General features: G+C 36.0%; 2 protein-coding genes across 3 annotated transcripts; one reads left to right on the top strand and one right to left on the bottom strand.

The window, feature by feature from the left end:
* The first annotated feature begins 9,641 nt into the window (after window positions 1-9,641).
* LOC140792806 (transcription factor NIGT1-like) lies at window positions 9,642-12,362 on the top strand. 2 transcript variants are annotated; one of them, XM_073144011.1, is made up of 6 exons: window positions 9,642-9,962; window positions 10,067-10,272; window positions 10,350-10,521; window positions 10,671-10,747; window positions 11,313-11,388; window positions 12,156-12,362. In XM_073144011.1, the coding sequence occupies exons 1-5, from the start codon at window positions 9,839-9,841 to the stop codon at window positions 11,382-11,384; spliced, it is 651 nt and encodes a 216-aa protein (XP_073000112.1). In that variant the 5' UTR covers window positions 9,642-9,838; the 3' UTR covers window positions 11,385-11,388; window positions 12,156-12,362. The 2 variants fall into 2 exon arrangements, with proteins under 2 accessions (XP_073000112.1, XP_073000111.1); XM_073144010.1 differs by lacking the exon at window positions 12,156-12,362 and having other exon boundaries at window positions 9,667-9,962; window positions 11,313-11,548.
* A 10,976-nt stretch (window positions 12,363-23,338) lies between these two features.
* LOC140792627 (AP2/ERF and B3 domain-containing transcription repressor RAV2-like) lies at window positions 23,339-24,627 on the bottom strand. Its single transcript, XM_073143730.1, has one exon. It carries the CDS (start codon window positions 24,606-24,608, stop codon window positions 23,502-23,504), a length of 1,107 nt encoding a protein of 368 aa, XP_072999831.1. The 5' UTR covers window positions 24,609-24,627; the 3' UTR covers window positions 23,339-23,501.
* Between the last annotated feature and the right edge of the window lie 2,783 nt (window positions 24,628-27,410).

The following is a 27,410-nucleotide window of genomic DNA, read 5'->3' as shown; positions in this document are numbered from 1 at the left end:
AGATGAGCTATTAATCCTGACAACCTTTAATTCTCGTGATAGAATTGAATCAATTGATAATGAAAGCTGGCCTATATATAGAAACAATTCATAAGTTTTACCCAGTGATCTATTATTTCTTAGCTCTTTCGTACAAGCAACATCTGCTGAAAGAATTTATTCTATGAATTTATCCTTAGCATAATTAATTTTCTTTAATTAAGTTTCATAGAATTGTATATGATGTCAATGTTCTTTCTAATTCCTAGAAGTAACACTAGTATATCTTATAGATGGATGAGCCCACTATATGTTTGTCAACTGTTTGATGTAAGGAAAATGGTATGAAAAGGTCATATACTGGAGGCTTTTCTTGTATTAATTGACAAACTGACATGAGAAAAGAGATCCAAAACAGTTTCAATATGACTAATATGCAGATTTAAAAAAATAAAAAGTACAAAAAAAACAATAGAATAAAAAATTAAAGAGGCCACCAGCCCTGTAATATATATATATATATATATATACTAGGAACTGAGTAAATTAACTAAATTGCAACCGTCACTCAACAATTAGCAGGACATAAAAAACTTAATTACCCTTACAAAAATATAATCTGATATGATGATGAGAGGGATAGTTTAATCGATTAATACCTTGTTATGACGAAAAATATTAGTGTCACTAATGGTAGGGATAGTTTAATCGATTAATACCTTGTTATGACGAAAAATATTAGTGTCACTAATGGTAGGGATAGTTGGGTCAGTTATAATAATTTATTCTAGACCATAAATGATAAAATGCTTAAGTTTAAAATACAACTATTCCTTTATACCTTGCCCTAACTTTTATATATTACCTACATATAAGTTTGACTAGAACTATTACCTAAGGATGAACTAAATATATGTGCATCATTTATTGTTGGCTATTAATTTCTATAGGTATAGACTCTTCAATTCATTTTTATTTTTGTATTAGTATAATTTTACCAACTACTTTTCTCCATTTCACATCATTGAGTTCAAGTTGGTGTAGATAACAGGAACGTAAACGTGCCTCGTAAATTTCAACTTGTATAAAAGATTCGAAATAGAATAGTTAAATTCCAAATGAAGTTAGAATGTCGGATTGTGTTTTGGACTTTTTGTACCGAAACATACAAAATTAATGGAGATTATTAGCACGAGAATGTTCAGACATTCCAAAGCAGGCTTTAAGGAAAGGAAGAGAAAGTCTAGCATCTAATTAGGTCAATATTATGAACATAGATTTTTAAATATATCATAGAAGGAATTTGTGAAAAAGGCTAACACAACACAACAGCCCAATCATCTGATGTAGAAAGACTAATTCTCCAAATTAATATACCGTGTTCATTCGAAGAACTCGTCAAGGTTTAATGTAGCTGTGATTTACTTGGTAAAATCCTCCATTGCCTTTTACTTTCTTCGGCTAAGAGTTGGTGGCCTAAACTAATTAGCAAACGTCTCCCAATAATTGTAGCATAAGGAATCTTGGGGGAAAGAGAAGTCACTAAATAGGTTGCCAAACTCTGATCTTATCACTTGCCAGTATTATAAGGTTGGGAATCAGTTCCTTGCCGGTCCATTCTCAGGCATCGCTCTGTTAGCTTTGTCAAGAAGCTAACGAAGCATCTTAAAATGCTGTTAATCTTGAATTGATTATCTTTCACTTGGGCCCATTTTGACCCTATTTTGAACCACTTGATAACTGATCAACTAGTTTACACTTTGAAATGAAACATACAACTAAATTGAATTTTACCGTCTTGACTAAGGTCTAGTTTTGGCTTCTACAAGACGCTAGTTAGCATCTTAAACTGCAGATAAGCAAAGTATCAAAGATGTGTACTCATGGACACATACGTATATATATATATATATATATATATATATATATATATATCTTCCTACTATCCCCTTTAATGACTCATTAGACTCATTCACTAACCCAACTTTGGTACTCTTTACTTCAAGAGTCGAGAGAGAGAGAGAGAGAGAGAGAGAGAGAGGTGATCATGTGTATTAAGATCTTCGCATGCTTAGGCAGAACTGAGACAGATGATGGAACTGACTATCAGAAGCCAGTAGACCACTCACCACAGAAGCCATCTGCAGGAATTTTTGAGAAGCCAAAGATTCAGCCTGCCTTAGTGCAAAAGCCAGCTGCAGCAGTAGAGCAGCCAAATCCTACGCAAAAGAAGGAAGAGAACGGTGCACCATCCACTGGAGGTATTGGCTCAAACCTATCACCTCCTCCATCCCATAGCAAAGAAGAAGAAGAAGAAGAAGATAGTAGCTACTCACCAACTCCTCCAACAAGTTATGAAGCAGCAGCGCAAGCCAGAGAGCCCTTGGTTGCCAAACAAGGCTAGTAGTGTCTCCTTAGTGTCGTTTGATGATTTCTGGTGGTGTTTGTTTTTCCTCTACTTATCTATGTTCCTACTTTCTAAGTTTGGGCTCTGTTTTCTGAATATAAACAGATGAAAAAAGAACAGAAGTACTTATTAAGTTGTGCACTGATGAAAAATATATTGAACTTTATTTTCTTACACTTCTCTCTTTCTTTTTGTTGTAATCTTCTTAGAGATAATTTTACTTGAACTTTTCTGAACTAAGAAAAACTAACCACTCTCTAAACAAAGAAGAAAAAAAATCAAAAAGTATATAAAAAATAATAATAGTTATCAGGAGAGCAATCTAGTTTTAGATGACCATGTTTGGTTGAGCCAGTGGAATTACAGTCAAGCACTCAAGCCCAACTCTGTGACAAGTACTGTATATTATATTCCTCTCTCTCAATTCTTATCAGTAAAAGATTCATCTTTTTATTTAACTACAGGCATATAAGTAATTCTCCCCCTTATATTTGAAAAGTCTAGGTTAGTTGAGTGCCTAATTTGGCTCCTAATCTTCATTCAGTTTGTTTTTCTAAAGTATTACATTAAACTTGAAATTAATGGTTGAGGACGATCTTAGCATCTTGAAAGAGTTTCTGTTTTCTACAATCATTGGAATAAATATATTCGGCTGATCAATAATATTATACACTGGTATAATGCTAAGCCCACTTGTATGGTTCTAAGAATATTGTTTGAAAGCAAATTAGGCACCAAGAATAATGGGGCAAACACTGGAATAATCTTTTCTAAGAAGATTCGCCTTTCAAACTAAAGCAAATTGTTGACTGTCATATGCTTATTTGTTAGTCTTGCAAGATAAAGATTAGATGATATGACTCGATCCGATTGGATCCACTCGCTGCATTAGATTTATTAGGATGAGCCTATTTATCCAGCTTATGTTTACTTGAGAGAATAAGACATTTTGCCAAGGGGGCGTTCGAACGTTACGGACCCACGTTTGAACGCCTGCACGTATTCGCAATGACAGATATCTGTATTTATACGTTCGAACGCGATTGGACACGTTCGAATGCACCGCGACAAAAATTGTTGGTTTGTGAAGGTTGTTTAACTTAGTTGATGAGTCCATAGGGTGACCATCTATAAATATGTGGAGAAAACCCTAATTAAGGAGGAATTTGATAATTAAATTCAGCATTGTACCCTTATCTTCTTCTCATCTGTTTTTAGCCATTGACGCCCTCCCCCACCTCCTTCCTTCCATCGCCCAAGTCTTTGGTCTATTTTTTCTAACTTCTAACCCTCCCTCTTCTACAATAACTTCACCTCAATGAATTAACCTAGCACTTATCTAGCTATTGGAGGGCTTACAAGCTAGGGTTTATTTAATCTTGAGTCACTATTTGGTCGATAGCTTAAGATTTAACCGTCCAAATCCTGCAATTTTAAATTTGTTGGAAATCTCTTTTCAAGGGTGACAACATATTCAAAATTCAGAAAAAAAATCCAATGGTTAAATTATTCGCAGCTTCCTTCGAAAGTTACGCCCTTAATCTAATCCAGAACCGTTTCGAATCGGATCAAGCCGGTTCGTAACATTAGAATTAATCAAAATTCAGATATCCGATTCTAAGCATTGTTTTCACAAATAGCTTAAAGTGTTAAAAAAAAGGAGGATTACTATCTCAATATTAACTGTTAGAGTATAAAATATAAAAAGTCATATTCCGACGACTTAGACCTTTAGAACAGTAATTTGAGTTTAAATTCCACTAAACCTATATGTCATTTAAAATATACAATCTTTGCTCATTTAAATTTAAGTCTATTTTTAAGAGGTCATCAAAATATTTCAGCTCACTATTAGATATTCTAACATATCGTCTCACTTGTCCCTCAAAGCAAGCTGACTAGATCTTGTATCGGAATACGCCTACTTGACATACTTTTAGGCACTTTTTGGTGATTAACATAATTTTCTTTTTATCAAAAAAAATATATATGAGGAGGCATTTTTTTTAAAAAAAAATCAAGTTTGATTTAGAGGGTTTTTTTTTTCAAGAATAAAGAGTCCAAACATACAGCATATTCATTAAGCGTAGGGTCTAAATCAAACTTGATTTAGATTAACAGATTTGCGGCCCCGAGACCCTGGATTAGTTAACAGATTTGCGGCCCATTTGCGGCCCATTTGCCAACAATACTTGAAGATTTTTGCTTTAATTGCTATGCACAAGCTATAATCCAGCTGCCAAACTCTGATCTCATCACTTGTCAAGGAGGCGCGACATTGCTCCGTTGGCTTTCTCAAGAAGCTAATGAGCATCTTAAGATGAAGTTAATCTTGAATTGATTACTTTTATTTCGAGCCCATCTTGATAAGTAGGTTCATGTCTATTCTTAATCAAACCTAATACATTTAAGCCTAATTCAATTTTGAATTCAGCTTGTATAAAATCTCGGTCAACACTAGACTCAGATCAAACGGCCTAGCCCGCCTATGACTCGGTCCGGTTTGGACCAAGCTAAGCCCGATCTGAGCCATAACTACCAATGGGCGGCATGGGCTAGCCATTTGCCCGCCCAGCCCGGCTCGAAAGCCCGTCCATCGACCCGACACAAAAGCTCGGTTTAGAAGCCCACTTGTCAGTCTGCACAAAAAGCCTGCCCATCCAGAATACTCCACTAGTCACTTAGACAAGTGATTCTAGATCGTTAGATCACACTAGCTGTTTCCATCAAATATCCGACTGTCTAGAATGATCTAAGTATATGCTTATATAGTTATTTAATTAACTATTTCTATGAATAGTATCTCAAAATAGTTATATATATATATTAGATTTTAATATCTTCTAGACTTCTATCTGCTAGAGCTTTGGGGATTTAGGGTGAATAGTTGGTGAGGAGGCCCTACCATCATGTGGTCGCGACGACGTCGACGTGTTGGACGATGTTGACACAGTCATCTTTCTATCTTCAGCGAGCTACGTGGCGTGAAGCCATGGAGGGGTTGCCAAAGGAGCTCAACTTGATGTTCCAGACATCGGAGGCTACCTTCCTCTTATGTTTGCTGAACTGAGGAAAGCTAGAGGAGAGACTCACAAAGGTAGCTAGGGGATGGGCTTTCTTGCTCCAGGGAGGAGACTACGATTTGATGGATCGCTTCTTGTCATCGAAGCACACCACAACAGGTGTCTCACGCTTGGATTCTTCCTTAAGGACCACATTAATACCTCATTGCCATGAATACACCTCAGCATGAGTACTTGAACATGACCTTGTCGGTGAGTTGCGACTCAAAGAGGAGCTCGGTTAGGCCAGTCGATGCTGCAGAGCTGGTAATCCACATCAATACTCTATTGTTGGGTGGTAGAAGAAGCTTGAGTGAGAGAGGAAGGAGGCCAACCCCAAACCGGCCGACCCGGTCTGTGACAAGCTGACGGACGATAATGAGCTATATTATTCTACCTCGACTTGAATCCAACAACCTAACCCACAAACCTACTAGTAGATAGGCTGACGAATATAGTGCACAATCCGGTTGGACGGTAGCCCAAGCCGCTTGATGATCACTCTAGTCAACACGGTACCATGGGTCTATAATAACGTCCATAATCGAAGACTATATTTTTCCAGGTCTTCTACGAGACTACCGACCCTCTTTTTATTCTCGTGGCAGTTAAGTAATGCATTTTCATTAAAAAGAGTTTTGACAAGACAGTTGTATGTCCAGTGTGACGAGACAGTATGTTATTCCACAAGAAGCTAGTTAGCATCTTAAAATGCAGTCAAACAAAGTATGAATGAAGTGCGTCGATCTGCGTGTTATATAATTCTCCCTACTTTCTCCAATAATGACTCATTAGACTCAGCAAACAACCCCAACTTTGATAAGAGAGAGAGAGAGAGAGAGAGAGAGAGAGAGAGAGACCGCCATGTGTATTAAGATGAGCTTCTCATGCCTCGTGATCAAGACAAAATCAAAGCCAAGCACTCCACCTCCCTCAGTGCAGACGCCACCAGCAGCAGTAGACCAACTAAAGCCTACGAACAGAGAAGCATCCCACGAAGGTATTAGCTCAAACTTATCACCTCCTCCAATGGATAGCAAAGAAAGGGAAGATAGTAACAATTCATCTACTCCTCCAAGAAGTTATATATGAAGCAGCTTCACAGGCCACGGAGCCTAGGATTGCCGAACAAGTCTAGTGTCTCTTGTAACTAAGTACCAGCTAAGTTCGAGCTTTTGAAAGGGTTAATAAATGTTTAGTAGTTAGGTGATTTCTGTTTAAGTTTAAGCTCTGTTTCTGCAACATAAACAACTCAAAAAGAAAAGAAGAAGTACACAAGTTGTGGACTGAGACAAATATATATATATATATATGACTGAGATAGCTATTGAGAACTCGATCACAGCAGCAGGTCCTAACGGTTTCGGCCACTCCTTTTCTTCTTTCATCTAGAGGGGTCTTCCTCGCTATTGCTGGCGTTTTCCTCCCCTCTTCTCTCTTAGCAGGAGATGTCTTTCTCTCTCTCTCTCTCTCTCTTTGAGAGGTTTTTCTCAATTTTCTTTTCTCTTCTTCTCCTCTTCTCTCTCTCTCTCTCTCCCTCTTCTTCCTTTTGTCCTGTAAATTCCACTGTTTAACCTCCTCTCTGCCTTTGCTGTCATCTGATTCCTCCTCTGCCCGCATCACCGGTGGTCTTGGCGCTTACTACTGCAAATGCTTTGCCAGTGTCCGCTGCTGTCGCTTCGCTGGTGTCCGCTACTTCCATCATCACCTACCTCTCCGACATTAGATCCGCCTCTCCTCCTCCTCAGTTCATCTCCATCTCCCCTGACGTCGCCCTCGCTCCCACCTTTCTCAGCCTACCTCCCGGCATTGCTATCGCCTCCCTCCTCCCCTGCCTCGTCGACAGGGTTGACGTCGCCGCTGTCGTCACCCTTCCACTTCTGGCTAACTGTAACAACCGCAATGGCAGCCAATGGTTTTTTATTTTCATTTTTATTTGTTTTGCTTCACTGCCAGGTTCAGATTCGCTAGAATCTCGACGGAGCTCATGAAAGCCTTTTATTTACTCTTGTAATAAGTATCAGAATTATAATCCGTTGGTTGTAATATGATAATTATAATTTTCTAGTTAAAATGAATGATATAAAACTTTCTTTCCTCTTTGTTTTCTTGGTAAACAATTTTATTTTCTTCTCAGAGGCACTTCACTCTTTCTTTCTTTCTTTTTTTTTTTTTTTTCAAAGGGTATAATCAGGCATGTGACTAGCACTATGTGTTATAATTGAATGGAGAAATTTCTATTGAGATTGGAAACTTGTTGATATATTTTCCTATCATCTCAATTCACATTAGTAAAAGATTCATCTTTTATTAACTATATGCATTTAAGAAATTCTCCCTCTTATATTTGAAAATTCTAGGTTCGTGTGGTGCCTAATTTGGTCCCTAGTCTTTATTCATTTTTTCCATAAAGTATTATTTCAAACCTTTTTTTTTTAAGGCTCATAGACACTGATTATAAAGGAATTTTAGATAAGATACAGTTAATCACCGATCCATACGGTCGAAGATTGAGAATGGATGGTGCATTAGTGTTATTATACTTGCTCATAAAATCTACCCTTACATTCATGAACAATTGGAATAGTGCACTCAGAGTTATTGTCTATGTTATTGATCATATTTACCATAATTTGGTTGTGGCATAAGAGAATTGGTTGCTTTGATATCAGTCAGATTAGAGAATTCCTTGATACCTTCTAATACGGCATTAGCTTCTCCAACCAATGGACTTGCATAAGAGACCAAGTAGATTCTTGACTTGATTGGCCATTCGGGCATGTCAGATAAGCAGGTCAAGCTAATCATGCTAAAGTTTAGTAAAACTTAACCATTGAGCTATATAAATATATTTTGAAATATATTTCACCGGCGGTAAGATAGTGGCCATTCAGATAATATGATACTCACATGAATTAATTTCTGGTGGGTTGTTTTGCAAATAAATAGTTGCTTCTTATTATTAAATATATCTGCGACCAAACTAGCATAAGGCATAAACTTCTATTTGACCTTATTTGGTCAAATTGGATATCCTTTTGACATTCTTACAATCTGAAAAAAGAAACCAAATTCCGTCAATTACTTTGCAGATCTGAACAAATTCGCATTCCACTACATTGAAGACACAATAGTTTTCATTTAAAAAGGATGTTTCAATCTCTAAGGCTACAGAAAGAACTCAAATGGGCCAATAGTTCATAAGGAATATTCCCATTTGCAATCGACTCCAATAACCAATTAATCTAAGAAGTAAGATGTAAGGTGGTAGACTCGTATTATATGGCAAATAACAAAAAATATAGTAAGTGTGCTTTTGGGGGGTTTTTTTTTCAAAAGTTTTTTATATGAAAAGCTCGTGCGCATGGAGTTCCAGAAGGCAATCTAAAATATAAAAAGTGAGAGAAAGTAGAAGGCAATCTAAAATATCAAAACTGAAAAGGTGACGAAAAGAAAAAGAAAATCCCAACTCCGACACCACATAAACACCAACTTGCTTCCATGACAAGACAAGAGGGAGCTTGTAAGTGGCCCACCCTCTGAATCCACTCTAAGAGGGGTACAAGCCAAGCAATTCGAAGTAGCTAGAGAGAGGAAGAGGGCGGGAGGGATGGAGGCAGTGTGCATCGACAATAGTGACACAACTATGAAGGAGAGAGAAATGTTCAGGCAAAAGAGGAGAGGAGAGCGATGCCGGGAGATATTGATGTGATCAGAGTAGGAAGGTAGGGGGAACAGACAATATTGAGCAAGCTTGGATACATGACTGTAGAGAAGGTTGAGACGGGGGTTGTGACGATGGAGTTGTGACAAGGCTTAGATCTTGACAGAGATCTTGGAGAAGATGATCAGAGATAGATAGAGAGAGAGAGAGGAAGCGGAAAAAAAAACCTTAAGGAGGGGAGAGAAGACAGAACAAACATAGCAACACACTAAAGCAAGGGTAGGATGGCTTACTACCGAAGAGGTGCTTTTAGCTTAGTCTATCAAAACGGCACTATACGATGCCGTGTTCAAATAGTTAAACTATAGGGTTCCAATTGCAAAGTACAAATTTGCTTAAATGCAGGGTTCTACATGAATATTTTTACTCATGCTGACGCCCATCCGCCATCGTGGCGACATGGCATCGCTCCGTGGAATATTCAAAACCACCCTCCTAAATTATGATTGTTATTCTTCGTCTTTACTTCGTCTCTCTCCATCCATTTCTTCATCAAATTAAGATTCACCATACGCGACGCCTCGACCTCGTTTCTTCCATCACCATTTTGTTCTCGTCCTTAAATCCTTTATCCCCCTCCACAACTTTATAAGCTGTTGATCGGAACTCATCATAATAAATTCCCCGTTAATTCTTGCTAAAATTACTGCTTCCGAGAAAAAGGAAATGATAGATATGGAAGATGCCCAAGTGAGACGTGAAGATTACATCGAAGCATTAGAAGAGGAGCGCCGAAAGATACAAGTCTTCCACCGCGAGCTGCCTCTTTGCCTCCATCTCGTCACGCAGAGTACGCAAATCTTGTTTCTTTTCCTAAAGATGATTTAAAAAAAAAATTATCATGCAAAATTTCATGATGATGATGATTTTTTCTTTGTTTGTTTGTTATATTAGTGATCGAGAGCGTTAGACAGCAGAAAAGGAGCATAGCGATGGAGAAGATGCAGAGAGATATGCCCGTGTTGGAGGAGTTCATCCCCTTAAAGCCGAGCTTGTGTTTGGCGAAAGAGGGAAGTATTCATCATGAAGATAATAAGAAGATAAATTGGCTGCGGTCTGTGCAACTATGGAACCAAGAGAATGATGCAACTCCTATGGAGGTGAGATCATGCCTAATTCTAATTCAGTTGTTTCTGTTTTCCTCTTTTCTTTTGTACTAATTTAGGAGCCCTCGCAGATGGAGAAGACGACGGCGATAGAGAAAGAAGAGAAAGAAAAAGAGAAAGAGAAAGAGAAAGAGAAAGAGAAAGAGAAGAAATCTCAACCTCGTAAGAAGGCAAGGCGGTGCTGGTCGGCGGAACTCCACCGCAGTTTCATCGAAGCACTTCAGCAGCTCGGCGGCTCATATGGTAGCTCTAATGATCATAGGCATATATATAGTTATTGTTGCCATCTCAAACTCTTTTTTGGTTTATTTTCATCATTAAAGAGATCATGATTTCAGTCTCCATTATATATAACATTCATGCGTGTCATCTTTCTGAACCTGATCAAACAGCAGCAACACCAAAGCAGATCAGGGAGCTGATGAAAGTTGATGATCTTACAAACGATGAAATCAAGAGTCATTTGCAGGTTAGCCCTAATCTTTTCTTTCTTTCTTTTTGGAAAGCTTTATGTGTTGTAATCCACTAATAGAATATGCTAGCTTTGATCCATTTGCATATACCTTTGATACACACTAATTAGAATATTCTCTTCTTCTTTTGTTTCTCTTTACATTTGATGCTTGCGGTGTGGTCATGGCAGATTTAATTTGTCCTGCTCTCAGCTTCTCCTTCGACTTCTCTTGGGCACTTTAGCAAGAACTTTTAGAACATTAGTTAGAATATGAAACCTGGATCTGTGATCCTCTACACGAGCTACAATATTAAGGAAGTAGTATATAACCATCAGCACTATGTACTAATTGATGGAGAGTGATAGATTGAGGCCAAACTTCTCTGAACATAACTGATTACTTTGGAAGATGTTAACTGGTAGGCATATTGTAACAATAGTCAACTAAAATTAGAAAACAAGGTGGATCCTAATAAATTTAGTTCAAGTAGTTAGTTTTCTGTCACATTGGAAACACTTTTATGACAACAAATTGGATTTTAATCTTCTTACACATGCTTTCATTCTTGATTAATCTCAGAAATATCGGCTTCACGCGAGACGATCAAGCTCGGCATCGCAGAGGAATCTCCATTTTCATCATCTTCTGTGACAAGGTTTTGCCACCTATGTTGCTTTAAATTGTGTACACAATGTGTAGTATTCTGTACATTTCAATAGCCATTTGAAATTAATCATAACTATTACGTGTGTATACAAACAAGAGAAACACAATATTTTGCACTTTGATTTAAAGAGTCAGATTTCTTCCTGAAACAGCCGGCCCTAGCTTTGCGATGGTTTGGTTGTCTTTTTTCTTCCTCCTTTAGTGGGGGCTTTTCCTCGCCCGTGTAGGTGATCTCCTCTCCGCATTCTTCTCCTCTTTTTTCTCTTTCTCCACTTTCTCTTTTTTTTCTTTTTTCTCTTCGTTTAACTCTTTTTTTTCTACTACACTTTTGTGACATCTTTCCTTTCTTTATAGTAAGTGTTCCCTTCTTTTCGCCATTTATTTTAGTCGCAATCTCCGTTCCCACCCTCCTCTCATTCGAACCCCTCTCCACCTATGTCTACACTATTAGGTCTACACTTCTTGGCGTCCACTGTTCCTAGTTCATTCGTCGATGCTTGCTAGAGGCTCTATCGTCTCCTCTACTCCATCCGCCCCACCTTTGTTGTTATCAATTTGCTCCTCGCTATTGAGGTATAGTTGGCTCACTACTACTATCATTATATTTGTCGTCGAGTTAGCCTTGTACTATTGTCTATTTTGAGTTTTTTTTAATTATTATTCTTCCTCTTTCTTTTCTATGTTAATTGTTGTGGATGTCATTCCATGGAGGTCATTTTGTGATACTATGCTTTAAAGATGGTTTGGATCCTCTAGGTCGTGAGGGAGCCGTCGGAAGCCAGGCGGTGGTGTTTGTATTTTGCTTTATCTATATTTGCTCTTGATGCTTGCACACTATGTGTTGTTCAGTTAAGTTGTTGGAACTTATTCAAAATATATCCCCTCTTCTTATGAAATTGGGCTTGTATTAATCTGGTTTGAATTGAATAAGATCTCACCTACAAGTTTTTCTTATTAAAAAAAGAAGGCAGAAACATTCTCATTATGCAACTTTTAACACATTAAACCAGGCCATTATCCACATTAACCATCATTAGCTAGCTAGCTTTACCACAAAACAGTAATATTTCGATCCAATCTTAGGTGCCAACACAATAGTTTTAATTAATCAATCACAAACGTAAATGTCATCATCCGAGGACTAGCCATATCAACTAAAATATGAAATATAAAATAAAGTATTTGGACAATGACCATCAAGGACTAGATCAATTTTGAACTTTGTGGCACACAACTGCATCTAGGTGGTTGGATAAGATTATATGCAAATTAACTATGGTTGGATAAGTTATTAAACTTTTTCTTAGTGAAGAATATACCGAATATGAAAAGGAATCAGTGATAAATTAATTAAGATAAGACTACCAACTCTACTGCCAAATTTTTTAGTGCTATCCGAACTTGGGTAGTACCATTGACTTCCATTCGAGGAAGTACAACATCTCCTAAATATCAATGTTAATTGGCCTTTTCTACGCCAATCCACCATGATTTAGTTGTCAACTCTAGATAATTTGGTCGTGTAAGATTATGGAGGATTTATACTAAAAGGATCTGCGAGTTGATTCTTAGTCGAAGAATTATAATATCCTTGTCAATTTAGGATTTTAATTTGTCTAGTTGGGTTACTTATAAGTATGTCTCAAATATAATAGGAGAATACGTATACAAAATTCCTGATTATCTGTCGCATTAGTCTCTTAATATTGAGTTGATAAAACGTCATAACTGCCGGTAGTTTCTCTCAGCTTAAGCTTTTGTAATGATTTGTTCATATAGTCTTGTTGATTTCTTTTTTACTTTTTCCCAGGCTAGAGATTCCTTGGTATATTTTTTTATTGAAAATTGAAACAATATAATTAGCTTAGTTAGGAGAATTTACTCTTTTTTTAAGACTTTTCTTCACTTCACTTGCTTATCATTTCATAGGAGAAGCTGATATATATATATATATATATATATAGATAGATAGTGGTTTTCATGACTCTTAATCTTTCATATCTGACTCTAAGTTGTACTAACTTTTTGTTTCCCAACTATTAAAGAATTCAAAAGGTTATCATAACTCTTAAGTGGTAGAGAATATCTTTCTCAAAAGTCACCTAACAACTAAAGCACCAATATTAGTTATTCTTGAATTGTACTAACTGATTAATCTAATTAACTAGTTAAACATGATAGCTTATATTTCAACAGAATTCAGTTTGAAGTTTTTCATGTTTGTTGTTCATCTGAAAACCAAGAATGAAAGAAAAACTGTCATTTAACATAAACTAAAGAATTCTGTCCCAAGATATAATCTTTTCTTGTCATAATGTTGTGTATATATAGATACTATTCATTTATTAATGAAATAGTGGGCCAAAGCCTTTTCCTAAAGACAAAGAGCTATGCAATCAGTCAGCTGAAAAGCTCTCTATTTCAGCATAAATATTTTTCCATATCACTTTATAAGATCAATCTCCATCTATTCTTTATTGTTAATATGATTGTAAGTTTGTAATAGCACCTGGATACTTTGCAGTTTTAAGATCCGTTATATTTTCTGAATGACTTTTCGCCTCCATTTACTTTAACATTATTTCTCTTCTTATTGAAGATTAATGAATACTATTTTAGATTAAAAATACTATTCAAATTATCCTACACATAAGCTTAATTATGCTTTTACCTTCGATTTGGTTAAAAGTATTTTAAAAATTCTCTCTCTCTCCCTCTTACCACCTACCGATCTCATTCTCCGTATCAAAAGTTTATGCACAATTTTTTTCACCTATTTTCTCTCTTCTATCACCCACATATCTCTTTATATACTTGTAAGTATGTATTGAACATATGCAACAAGGCAATACATATCTTCAATAATTAAGAATATTTTAATTTTAATTTATATATCAAATTAAAAAATATATCTTAAGTTATTTTTATTTCTTATTTATATTTGTATCAAAAGTAATTATTATACCACTATTATAGATTATAAGTATTAGAATATCCTACTCTAAATTAGAGGTATAATTTTAGAAATAAAAATTTAGGATAGCTACCAAAGATGCTCCCTTAATCTAAAGTGGTCGAGGCCATAAGATTTCAGAATGCAATGACAAGCACTTGTCATCCAATTCCTATATTGGGCCGAAGTCCGTTCTACAATCCTCATGCATGGTCCAAAGTATTTTCGTTATTGAGTAGTCCAACTGAGAACTGATTTAAAATCATAGCAGTAGTTTAAACATTTTACGTGATGTACAACTTGAAGAGTAAAAGAAATTAGCACTAAAAAAGCTTGAGAAATCTAGATGCTCTTGCATGTTTTTTTTTAATATATATATATATATATTATAAAGTTCATATTATTTATTTTAATTAATCGATTACAACTTGATACAAAAGATGAAAAAAAGAACAGAGCAAAAACTCTAAGAACAATCCTCATACTTAGCTGCATTACAGACCGAACAAAAGTTAACGTAAGAATCAAAATAAGTAGTCAAGCACAAAAAAAAGAGGAGATAGAGCAACACTCTAGAAGCAAGCTTTTGCTTAGCCAACCGATAAAATTACAGGTAAAATAACATGAGTCTTGAGAAGCTAAGCACCCAAATAAGGAGTAAGTTTAGACAATGATACAAACACGCTAGTAACGAAGTCCAATGAATCTAACAAAATATATAAAAACCCCATTTTAGTAGACCTTTGAATCTAGGAATAAAACGAGCAAACGAAGAAAAGTGAGAGGAAAAAACATTGAGAGGGAGAGCAAAGATCTCTTATTACATCATATTACATCCACACAGATATTTAATTCACAAAAAAAATTGGCCTAAACTAGGACAAGGCAAGGTAGATCCTAGCACCGATGGAGTTGAAAGCTAGGCGAGGTGCAGCAACAGAGGTTGAGGCGAGAGACGACGACGGAGGCCCGAGATGAGGCGAGGTGAGTAGAAAATTTAGTTGGACTAAATTAAGCTTAGAATAAAATGTAATTCAACTGTAAAACTATAAATTAATATAAATATTCATGTAATTAGAGAGGACTTTGATTGAGTATTATCGAACCGAATTTGATTGAGCCAACTCATAATGAAGCTCGGCCAAAATTTATTCCGAACCTATTTATAGAAATCTTATTGAGTCAAGCTTGAATTGACTCACTTTTCAGCCAAGTTTGATCGAATCTTATTGAGCCACGCTAAAGTCGATTTAATTATTTTAAACTAATAGAAATATTCATGTATTTAGAGAAGATTTTGATCAAGCATTATTGAGCCGTCTTATAATGAAGCTTAACCCAAAATTATCTCTAGCCTGATTTTAGAAACCAAAGTTTAAATTGACTCACTTTCCAGCCAAGTTTAATCGAAATTGATTATTTTGATAGCCCTACCAAAAGAATTCACAAAGTTATATATATTGGACTAATTTAGGGAAAATACATATAAAATGAAGCAAACTCGAGCCTCAAAATAGAAATGTTTTATGTCTTAATTATATGACAAGTATATATTTGAGATCCTCACGCACACAATATTTATGCTAATAATAGTGATCAAATATATTACTTTTTCAGTCTTAATTTCTCGCTTTTGCAAAAGTGATTATGCTGACTAGACAAGCTAGCCAAGCATAGAAGCTATCCATCACTATCAAGAGAACACCATGTTGGACTTTACAGAAGAGAGAATCTAAAAGAGACGCAAATTGAACTGCTGCTATTGCTTTTGCATCTTTCAGAGCAAAAGAAACACTTATTGCCAAAGTTTTCTTAATTAACGGAACCTACAATATTACGCTTAGATAATACTTAGAGAAAAGTTCTTTAGATATGACCATTTGATATATATATATGGACAATAATATAGCAAGGTGACCATTTGATTGGAAATTAATTGAGGCTAAGCCCCGACCTTAATTAATTAATTTTATTTCTTAAAAAGTGAAACTTGGTTAGATATAAAAAAAATTGTTTAATTACTAAACTAGATTAGAGAACTCAAAGTAAATAAGGCTTAAAGGCTTTGTAGATCTTCTACCGGACCTGGCCCCGGCCCCAAAGGATATATATCCCACGGACCTAAATAACAAGGAAGGAAAAGAAACTATTTTTTTCCCCATCACTAAGCCCAAAATTATTAGTAGTTCCATATATAAGATGCTAAGCTGTAGTCATTATTAATCATCGATCATGCATGCATGTTAAATATCCACTTGATCTCCCTTGGCCATATCTCTTTCCCTTTGTATAAGCTTCACAATTAAGTGCAGTTTTCTTAATAGTTAACCTGCAACCTAACCCCCTTTAATACGTTTTTAGCCGACAAAAGACTAGACAACAAAAAGTGCCGAGTCGTACGTTAATTCCACACCACTCGCTCACTTGTGTCCAGATTAAGCCAATCTTATATCCAACTTGCAGTACTACAGCCAATGTATGGGCCTTTCCACTCTTTACTTAGCTACTTCCAATTCCACCAAGCACATGGTATCCAAACAAGTTGGCCAAAACCGGATACTTCTGCTGCACATTGCAGCTGCATTCAGCACCCAAGTTGGTACCTCTCTTCAGATATTAATCTCCAATGCTTATCCCTCTTTGCAAGTGGCCACAAAGCCATGGGGCTCCACGGATTGATCCGCCGACGATAAAATTTAAAATGATAACACATGCTTTTCAAGCAAGCAGAGATTAGAGTTTGACGTAAATGGCGACGTGTCTCCGTCTACGCCATGAGGAGTATCTTAAATATCTTCAACTTGATCTCCAATTAGTTCATTACAGTGTATAATTTAAGCTGTGTCGAATTAGGTTGCATGATTCTTATTAGCTATATATATATATATATATATATATATATATATATATATATATATATTACCCACCCTAGCTAATTTAGAAACAAACCTCTCAAGTAACCAGGCAAGCTTTATATACAAGATTAAATTTTTGCTTGAACCACAGAGAGACACACACACACATACACGCGAAAACACGGATTTAATTTTGGGTTGTATTCGATGGGACTACCAGTTGCAGTTGCAGTACAGTTGAGTCCAAGATGCATGCATAAAATAAGAATCATAAGGTAGTACTTGAAACATGTGATGATTAGATATAGACAACCAAACAGCAAGGAAGTTGAAGAGAAGTAACTTAAATTATACCATGGTCACTTGAGAATCCAAAGCATAAGTTTGATGAGAAGTAACTTAGAAAAGCAAACAGCAATGACATCAGCTACATTGCATGATGGAATAAATTGCAGCTCATGAAATGCAAAAGAAACATTTATATTTATAGGATCTAGCAGCAGTCTTGCGATATCCTTGCACTTTTTGATCCCTAAAAAGAATATATTTCATTTTGTATAATGTCGATCAGATACTAAGAACATGTACAACATAAGCTTGTTGAATAACTTACCTTTACCAGAATAATCAATTAATAAGTCAAGCACATGTGATATTGATTGATTCAAAGCTCAGTCCTTGATATAATTTAAGTTACTCACTTTTTGCTGATGATTTTTCTTTTTTCTTCTCTCTGAGAAAGAAACCTATCCCTATGGATGGGGACCATGGAAAAAAGTTAAAACATAAATAATCAATATTATTGGCAAGTGGTATTGCGTGCGAAACCTCTTTGAAAGTAACGCATATTTCATGATCAATTTCATAGACTTCGTCAAAAGAACGTGTAACTAATTGCAGGTGTGACTTCCTGGAAAAGACTTTAAAAATTGTTTCAATGGCATGCAATCTTGCAACTGTTAATATTGTAACAGCTAGTGTATACCCACTGAGTTGGCTTTTCTTTTTCTTGCATACAAATATTTATACTCATACTCTCGATGTCTGTTGCATAGTTACTTATACTTTCAGCAGTTAAATTGCATCTAGTATCAACTGAATACTGTTGTTCACCATTAGAAAGTGATGGCAAAAATTTCTATATTTATAACGCAAGAGGACTAACATTAAAACATACATGTACTCTGATGGTCGACAACCAACCTTAGAATGAATTAATTAACCTTTAGTCTTCTGAAACAAAAGACGAAAGCTAATTTCCCAGACTAAGTACTTTATAATAAAGCAATGGAACCCTACAAAATCTCAACATGTTTTTCTTATAGCATCTATTATATTCAAATTTTGTTGAGAAGCTTGTGAGCTAACTACTTCTTGAAAGTTAAATATTATGTGCTAATTAAGCTGTTAACTAATCTACAAATTACACAGATTAATTAATTTCCTTTGCCTAGGTGGCTGACTTCAATTTCTGCCAGAGTAATAAAACTTAATGTTATGTTTATCACATTTAGGAGCAATGGATGAGGACTTGGTACACGCATTTATGAAAGGTGATACAACCAACTTAGAAAGTTAAGTTTGTGCCCACTAATACACACACACACATATATATATATATATATATATATATATATATATTCTCACTTTCATTTTGGCAATCTATCCCATCATTCATTATTCGTACCATGTTAATTACCATAATAGGAAGGATGCTGAAAAGGAAGAGGACGTAATAGGAAGATGTACAGAGTACCAGGAAGATACAAACATGGGAGAAGAAGACAAGAAAGAATACTTTGAGCTAACAAAGAAAGCAACTGCAGCAGTGTCTAGTTGGTCCCTTTTTCTTCCAATTAATGGAATTGAAACCATTCAAGTTAATTACTCCGTCCAAGAGCACATGATTCTCGAAGGTTGTTATCAGTCACCTAACAATTCAAAGTTATTGAAGCAGATGAAATTAACCCTTCAGCCAAAGACAAGCTTTATTTTTCAATCACTCTTGATAGATGAACGATAAAAGAATCGAACTTTACTGGGAATTTAGCACATGGAGACAAGAGTATACAATATATTGAAAGTAAAGGCATGAAGATTTATGAAGACGACAAGTATGAATACTGTTTATGTGTTAGTTTCTCTGGTAAAATTTATCCCATATTGTTCTAATTCAGCAGCACCAATAATAATGTGTAACTAACTCAAATATATAGTGCCGGGAAAAAAACGTTTTAAGCATTATAGGGGAAAATGTTTTGTCTATCAAATTATTAATGTTTGGATATGGTTTAGGAGTAAGATTTATAACATCGATTTTGAATCAAAGCCTCAAATTAACTGCGGTTAGAACTTGCTCACAAATTAATTATATATATACGCTTGTTTTTAGCGTTTCAAGAGTCTAATATACAAAGTGATTGTACGGTCGGTAAAGTCATTAGTGCTTGAAATGGTCCAATCAAACCCGTTCTTTTACCAATTTATCGAGAACTTTTAATATGGGCTATATTAGTAGTTGTTGTACTAATATCAATATTTTTCTCCTCAGTAAATAGTAAATTAATTTGTCCTACTTTTCCACTTCTCTATTTCCTGTACCCTAAAGTCTTCCATTACATGTCGGATCTTTGGCATTATCTATAATTACCATCTATATTTTTTCTCTTTTTTGATGACATATATATCTTTTTCTACGTAGCAACATCATAGGGCATCATGTAATATTATTCTATCCTCGATCTTATAGATTTTGCTATCACACTTACTTTGGACCCCCACCAACCAGAGAAATATGCATAGCAAAAATGAATAAAGAACAACTACTTGGGTATTAAGCATCATTCAGCATTAAAGTCATCTTGTTTCTAGTGGGCCAACCTCTAGCAAGCCTCATGCCCTAATACGCTCTTAGAATTAATTGTGGTCATACTTAGCTGACTAATTGGCCATCCACATATTAAATTTATCCTATTAGAATGTGATCAAAAGCCTTGTAGTTAATTATAGAAGTTTCCCTCTTGAAGCTTGTCACTTGCCTATAATTAAATTGGTGTTTGAATTCTGAGCTCTGAGAGATCTGACCAATGTCTAGGAGACCTATATATATATATATATAGTATATGTAGCATAGCGTAATTTGATGTAAGAAATTAAATTAAACTAAGCACTGTCCGAATGTATAGACTTCAATATTACGTGACAATGGATAACCTGTTCAAGGATTAGAGAGATCTATGATGGTGTCATAACGTGTATATATCTACATGCAAGTTTGTAAAGAAGACTTAGTCATTAAAGAGGTTCCTTATGGAATTTAAGGCCCTATATATTCTTAATTTAGGATTTATTCTTGGCATGCAACAACAAAAATGTAGGGTTGAAATCAATTAAGGGCAAAAGAGTGAGAGAATTAGTTGTATAAATACAGTTGGAGTTTTGACCAACTACTTAGTAAACAGCTTAATCCATGCAAACTATCATTCCTGTGGATTTCCATTGACCTATATATGTTCAAAACTGTTGACAGCCACCTCGATAGTTAAGTCTTCTCTCTTTATTTTGGCGCCTAGTGCTCTATTTTCCTTCGCCAACTAGGACGCTTAGCAAGTTGAGATACGATTTGATGTGTTTGTTGACTGCCACCTTACAAATTTACACAGAATCATATGTCAATTTTCTTACATTTCTTTCTCGCAATTATTTCGATATTATATGAGGAGGACAATATATTTGATAGAGGCTAATTACTTAAAATTTTTGCTAAGAATTAAGTCATGATAAGCATCATCTTTATCTTCCATTCTGAAAAATATTATCCTAGTGGCAGTTTATTTATAACAATATTTTATTTGTGATGCCGACATATTAATTAGTTAATTAAAAGTATGATACATATCTAGGGGGTTTTTTTTTTGTACAAAAGCCAGGATGCTGACTCAGTTTCATTACAAAACCTCATAACTGAATCTATCTGAGATAGATCTACAACAAGTCCCAAAAAGTTACATCTGTGTAGATCAAATGGTATAAACAAAAACACATCCGGTGAATGAAAGTATCGTCTCACAACCAATTCACGACTAAACAAAATAAAAGGATCAGCACCTAATCATCTACATTAATAGCATCCTTTTTTTGACTATACAATCGGAGTCTTGCTTTCTTCTGAGCTTCCTCCCTTCTTAAGTCTGTCCGACATATAAATAAACTATTTCTTCCTAACTAAATTAACTAGAAATATGTAGCCATCCACACCCTTTATAAGTCTTTGCAATTATTTGTCACTCCTTTTACGCATTCCAATAGTCTGAACGTCAATAATATTATTTTGGCAGCATAAACCTTCCTCAAATCTTCCTCGCATGCATCAAAAGCTGTGTAGCAAAGCTACATTTCAAATACAGATGCTTCTCAATTTCATTATGGCTACAGAAAGTATATGCAACACTTTCATGTCGATTTCTTTTTGCCAGATTATCTATTGTGAGCATCTATTACTGCAAACTACCCGCAAGAACGCTTTAATCTTTAAGAGAATCCCAACTTCCACATATTAGGGTTAATATGAAAATTCTCCCACCATTATTAAAAAATAATACAAATAAATAACAGAATTTTTTTTCATCAAATCTCCATCTATATAGCATGCCCACATACTTTAGGTTGATAGCCATTATTCGAGATTTGCTTCAAGTGGTCTACTGTAAATTATCATTTAGATATCTTCGTGATGAAAATGTCACTCCTCTAACTCAAATCTTCGCAATATGGATATTTTTATCCCATGTAATATTAATAGACTAAGTTCCCACTAACTCTATAAATAATTTTTGTTCTTATTCTAGAATACAACTTCTTATTTTCAAACAACGTCTAAACATCATAATAACTTTATTCGAGAAAATAAATACTATTTATCAAAATTATATTTTATATTACACAGTAATTTAATTACTAATTTACCTTAATATGTATCTCATCAAACTACTTTATATCAAATCAAAAAGTATTTATGATAATTTTATGAAAACAAAATATAAATTTTCCATCTTTTTCTTCACTTATATCACGTGAAAAATAATTATTACATCTTAATCCAGAATATAAGTGAACATAAAAATAATTATTCATATAAGAAAAACTTATTTTAAGAATAATAAAAATAAATATTTATTCTAGAATTAACGAGAGTAAACGATGCCTTACATAACTCAATATTCTTTTCATCTCCCGCTATTTTATAGATACCAGCTATGAAAGAAGGTCCTGTTAAGCAAACCAACTTTTAGTTTACTAAATAATACCTCTTAGCAATTTCATCAGCACTTCTCTAGAAAAACTTTCTCAATTTATGGATTCTCTTAACTACTCACCGGAGAACAATAAAAAAAGGACAAGTAGTATAAAAGACTAGAGCTTATCATAGCATTCACCTACTACCGATGGAGTGCATTTGACCATACCTAGGGCAATTGTAGCTTAAAATGGATTCTAATGCTCTAGAAAAATAAAAAGAATATTCATTTGTTCCCGTGATAGAAATCAAGTATCAAATATATGTGTTAGAACTTATGGGACTCATCTCTAGAAGCACCAACGACATAACATAATGTTGTGTTTGGCACCTGCTGCTGCTGCTTCTTATTCTTCTTTTAAGTTTCTCTCCTTCCATTATAACAAACACTTTTCCCAGCTCATGGGGGTCTAGATATCATAATTTGACCTAAAGAATCATAGCCAAATGACCAAAATGTAACTAACTTCCTCTTTATCTTTTAGAACACCAACAAAAGTAGCAGCATTAAGAACAAGAACAAGATGAAGAGTGGAAGCAGCACCAGCAACAAAATATTATTTTGTGTTGGCTACTTGATTAGTTTATTTTTTATGTTTTCGTCCCTTCCATAAGAACGAACACTTTCCCTAGTTCAATGGAGGTCTCATATTCAAATTTTGACCTGCATATAGGCTAATAAAGCTTAAAAATCATAAGCGAATGATCTAAAATCTAACTTCCACTCAATATGTTTGCAAGAGCAAATGGAACGTAGCTTTGAGATCATCTAAATTTTCTTTCCTTTAAATGAATTCCCAAGAGATTCAATTCCTCAATCAAAACTCTATTCCGCTTGGGGCTACTACTTTTTTCTTCCTTTGATCACACAAAATGTACAGCAACTAGACAAAATCTACATGAGAGATCTAGCCAACCAGGAATAACAAAGCTGACACAAGAAAAAGAAAGAAAAGAAAAGGGAGTTCATCAAAAGGATCAAACAAAGACACCACTAGCTATAAACCTCCGATACATTGCTTTTTTAGGAAATTATGCTGTGGTGGAAATGGAAACAACTCCATTTGCTCCCAAGTACTCCTCCTCTTCCCATTCACTCCTCCCCCCTCTCCTTGTTCATGAGCATGGATTATATTCACCCCAAATAGCCTGACAGCCTTCACTTGCCCTACCGCCGGCGAAGTCGGCACCGCCGCAGCCGCCGCCCGCGGCTTGTAGTCTATATAGAGCTGCTTCTCTGACCCGCTCGAAGACTTCCAAAAACTAACGACATGGCCAGCCTTCAACCCCTTCTCCTTCACAAACCGACTCCATCCTTTGGTCAATACGTAGCTTTGGCTGCTGTTCCAATACGAATACCTAAACCTCCAAACTTTCCCACCGCCGTCCTCGAAGTTTAGCAGCACTCCTTTGCACGCCACGCTGGTTAGATTCTTGATCGGGAAATGCCTCTCCGCGTGCTGCTTCGGAATGACGAGCCGATTGAGCTTCCCGACGTCGCTCGGGGTGACGACCTTATCGAACAAGATCTCCCGGGCTGCGGCGGACCCACGTGCGCCCCACGGCGCCGCGCGCTTCCCGGCGCACCGGCCGAGGGCGTGGTTACGGCGGCTCTGCCGGAGCTCGTCGAGGTACGTGTGCTTCCGCAGCATGTCGACGATCTCCAGCTTGGAGTGCCCGGCGAGGAACGACAATTCGGCTGCGCCGTCCTCGTCGGAGTCGGACAACGGTTTGAAGTTGGTGACGGCATCGCGGCCGCGGAACCGCTGGGCCGCGACATCGTACGCGCGCGCGGCTTCGGCCTCGTCGGCGAAGGTCCCCAGCCAGACCCGCTGGTGCCGCTCGTAGATCTGCGCCCCCCACCGCCCGTTCGGCTGGGGAACCACCCCTTTATAGCGGGACGACGGGAGCTTCTTCGACTCCGCCTCCGTACTCCCTCCCCCGCCGCTGCCGCCGCCTTCTGGGGTCGCGTCGAGCACGGTACTCGCCCCGCTCCCCATACGTTGCAGCGAGAGCACGGCGGGCGTCATGGGCTCCGGAGTCTGAGTAGTCTCAGACTCGGTGGAAACCTCTTCAATGCAGCTACTATCCAATTCCACACCCATCGTAGATATAAACTTGCTATTGTACAACAATATAGGACCCTAAGTGGATATATATAGATATAAGAGAGAGGAGTTGAACTTTTTCTTCTTCTTTTTTTAATATTTATTTTTTTTCAAATAAAATGTGTGGTTATGAGCACATCAATATGTTTTACTTAATTTACTATATAGGGGGAGAAGGGTTCGATTAATTGATTGATGAGAGAGTTTGGTATAGGTCAACTGATGAGGTTGGAAGGCATTGGTGAGAAGATTCATTGGAAGGAGAGAGGGAGAGGGTGTTAAATGTGAGATGTGAGTGGGGTATAAGAGAGTTGCAACTTGGAGGGAGGGGGGGATTCACATGATGGAGTGGTCCAAAATAGGGTGGTAAGTGCATCCCCCCTGAGCTTGGATGAGATGAAAGTGATGGAGATGACCAAATTACAATGGCAAGCTCTCTAGCCTCTTTGCTGTTGTTGTCATTCCTTTTGTTGGAGGGTATTTATTATATTATATTATATTACATTATATTGTTATTGTTATCATTGTTACTTTGTCATGTTAATATTTGATGGGAAATGGATACATTTTGAGTGTTCTCTGCAACAATGTTTCTGAGTTCTGGGAGAAGGAAACTTACGCATGAGGTGATGTGGGGGGGGCGTTGGATTTTAGTGATCCAGCCACTGAGTTGGAGGGCAACTTGCTTGCTTTGAGGCCCTCACCACCTTCCTAATTAAGGCATTGGAGGTCTTTTTACTTTTATATCTAGATTTTATGACACTCCCAAATAAACGTATATATGCTGTTGACAAACTCCATAATAGGAAAAGAAAAAGAAATCTAGCTAGAGAGAGAATATGATCACCATTTAACTGACTAATAACTTAATAACAGCAATAAGAACCAAGAGTATACTAAAGCCCTAGTGAAAATAGACCCTAGAGGGTTTAATTTTAATGGGTTCTTGGTTGGTTCTTTGATTATTAAAACTTCATTATCCGATTAGAGGCGGAGAGAATATTTGATGGAATTCCTGTATATATTTCCAGAATATAGAGGATATGAACTGCTAAACATGTTAAGGTAACCTCAGCTTTTTTTTTTCTTTCTTTCTTTTGTATATTTGCAAATTAAATTTTTTTAAATATGTTTGCCCAGAAACATAGAGCAATGAATAGTGAAGAAGAAACAATAGTTTTGGTTTCATTGATCCACAAATAGGGAGCAAGAATGATAAATAAATATTTATAGAGAAAACTAAGAACTCTAATTAATCCTCTACTGAGTTCATAGTTACCAAGGTAACAAATCTTCCTAAAAGGAATAGAAGAATCGCTTATTTTGAAGCCCTAAATAATTAACTTTGGCCAAAGTATCCTAGTCGATCATAGTGTCCAATTGTCACGGTGTATTAGCTAGCAATGACTTATTCCCCTAGCATAACATATTTCGTGCTATTTAATTCGAGCATGACGTTGTGTTTGTAAATTTTAAATCGAATTATTAGTTTTCATATATCGATAGGATGATTTGCATGTATATATAAATAGACTCGAAGTTAGATACAAATTGGGAATGTCAGAATATAAATTTCTTTTCCCAACTATTTGGGCTAGCAATTGGATATAAAAAAAAGGCAATCATTGTTACTAGTACATGTAGAACAAGTTAAACATAAAAGATCAACTTTTAAAATTACTAATTTTGACTAAGATTAGAAATCTATGCTTACAAACACGAGGACTTCAAAAAATTACACTTCATGGAATATTTCATGACAACTGTATGAATTTTAGTTCTTCAAAAGTCAATAAATCTTATTGCAAGTAGTCTAGTAGATTATTCTAAGAGAAAATTCTTGAGATTAATGTAGTAGGAATTCATTGACTAGAAGTCCCCATGAAATACAGTTAACTATATATAACAGAACAAAGCCAAAAAGAAAAAAAAAACAAACATATATAGGTTTACTTGAACATCAAGTGGATCTGAACTAGTCCAAGTAAACGCCCGACACCTAAAGGCTGTTAAAATAAAATTTTAGCAAGTACAAATATAGATATCACTGTTTGTATTCTGAAATATATCTCTAGGATATGTTTCTCTTCTGTTTATAAGTTTTTTTTTTCAACACGCAAATGAAATTTGCTAAGAAATCCAAACAATTTATGAATCATCAGTTTGAGATATATAATAGAAATGATTTTATGTCTTCTTTGATTTGTAGTAAAGCGCATTAAAGGACATCTCCATTTCGATCATAAGAAGTTAACAAAGAAAACCTAAGAAGTTAATTCAGAATGGAGTATTTGGAAACCTTCAGTATTGAATTCTTCATCTCAATGCCATAATCTTCATAAGCATGAGGAATCAGGCCTGGAGCACTCCTGCCATTGTAATTAATTGCATCCATGGGCCCTTAAAGGGGGAATATATTGTGGCTCGCTTCTTGCCCTCTTGGTTACATTCAGATACTATTTAGATGGGCGTACTTTACTGTTTTATAGTACTAATTTCCATCTTGCAGACTATTGTGATGACCGCTGGGGAAGAGAAAGCTGGTGGGGGATCATAGGGACCAATTAGTACTTATCTACATTACGTCGTATAGAGTTTGTCGCACAAGATGGAAAAGCAACTCAAGAAGATAAAATTTCTCAAAAGAATCTTAGAAATATCCAAATCGAGAATAAGTCCTCCACTGCATGCACAGTCAAAGAATCTCGTATAATGATATAATGACAAAGGGAGGTAGAGTTAATTATTTTTACAACCCCTAAACTATTATACCAATTTTCAAATGCATCCCTCTAAACT

The sequence above is a fragment of the Typha latifolia genome, chromosome 7, assembly GCF_019914945.1.
Source record: "Typha latifolia isolate L0001 chromosome 7, TyphaL0001v2, whole genome shotgun sequence".
NCBI lineage: Eukaryota > Viridiplantae > Streptophyta > Magnoliopsida > Poales > Typhaceae > Typha > Typha latifolia.
The sequence above is the reverse complement of the archived record's forward strand: the minus strand, read 5'-3'. Positions and strand labels throughout refer to the sequence as shown.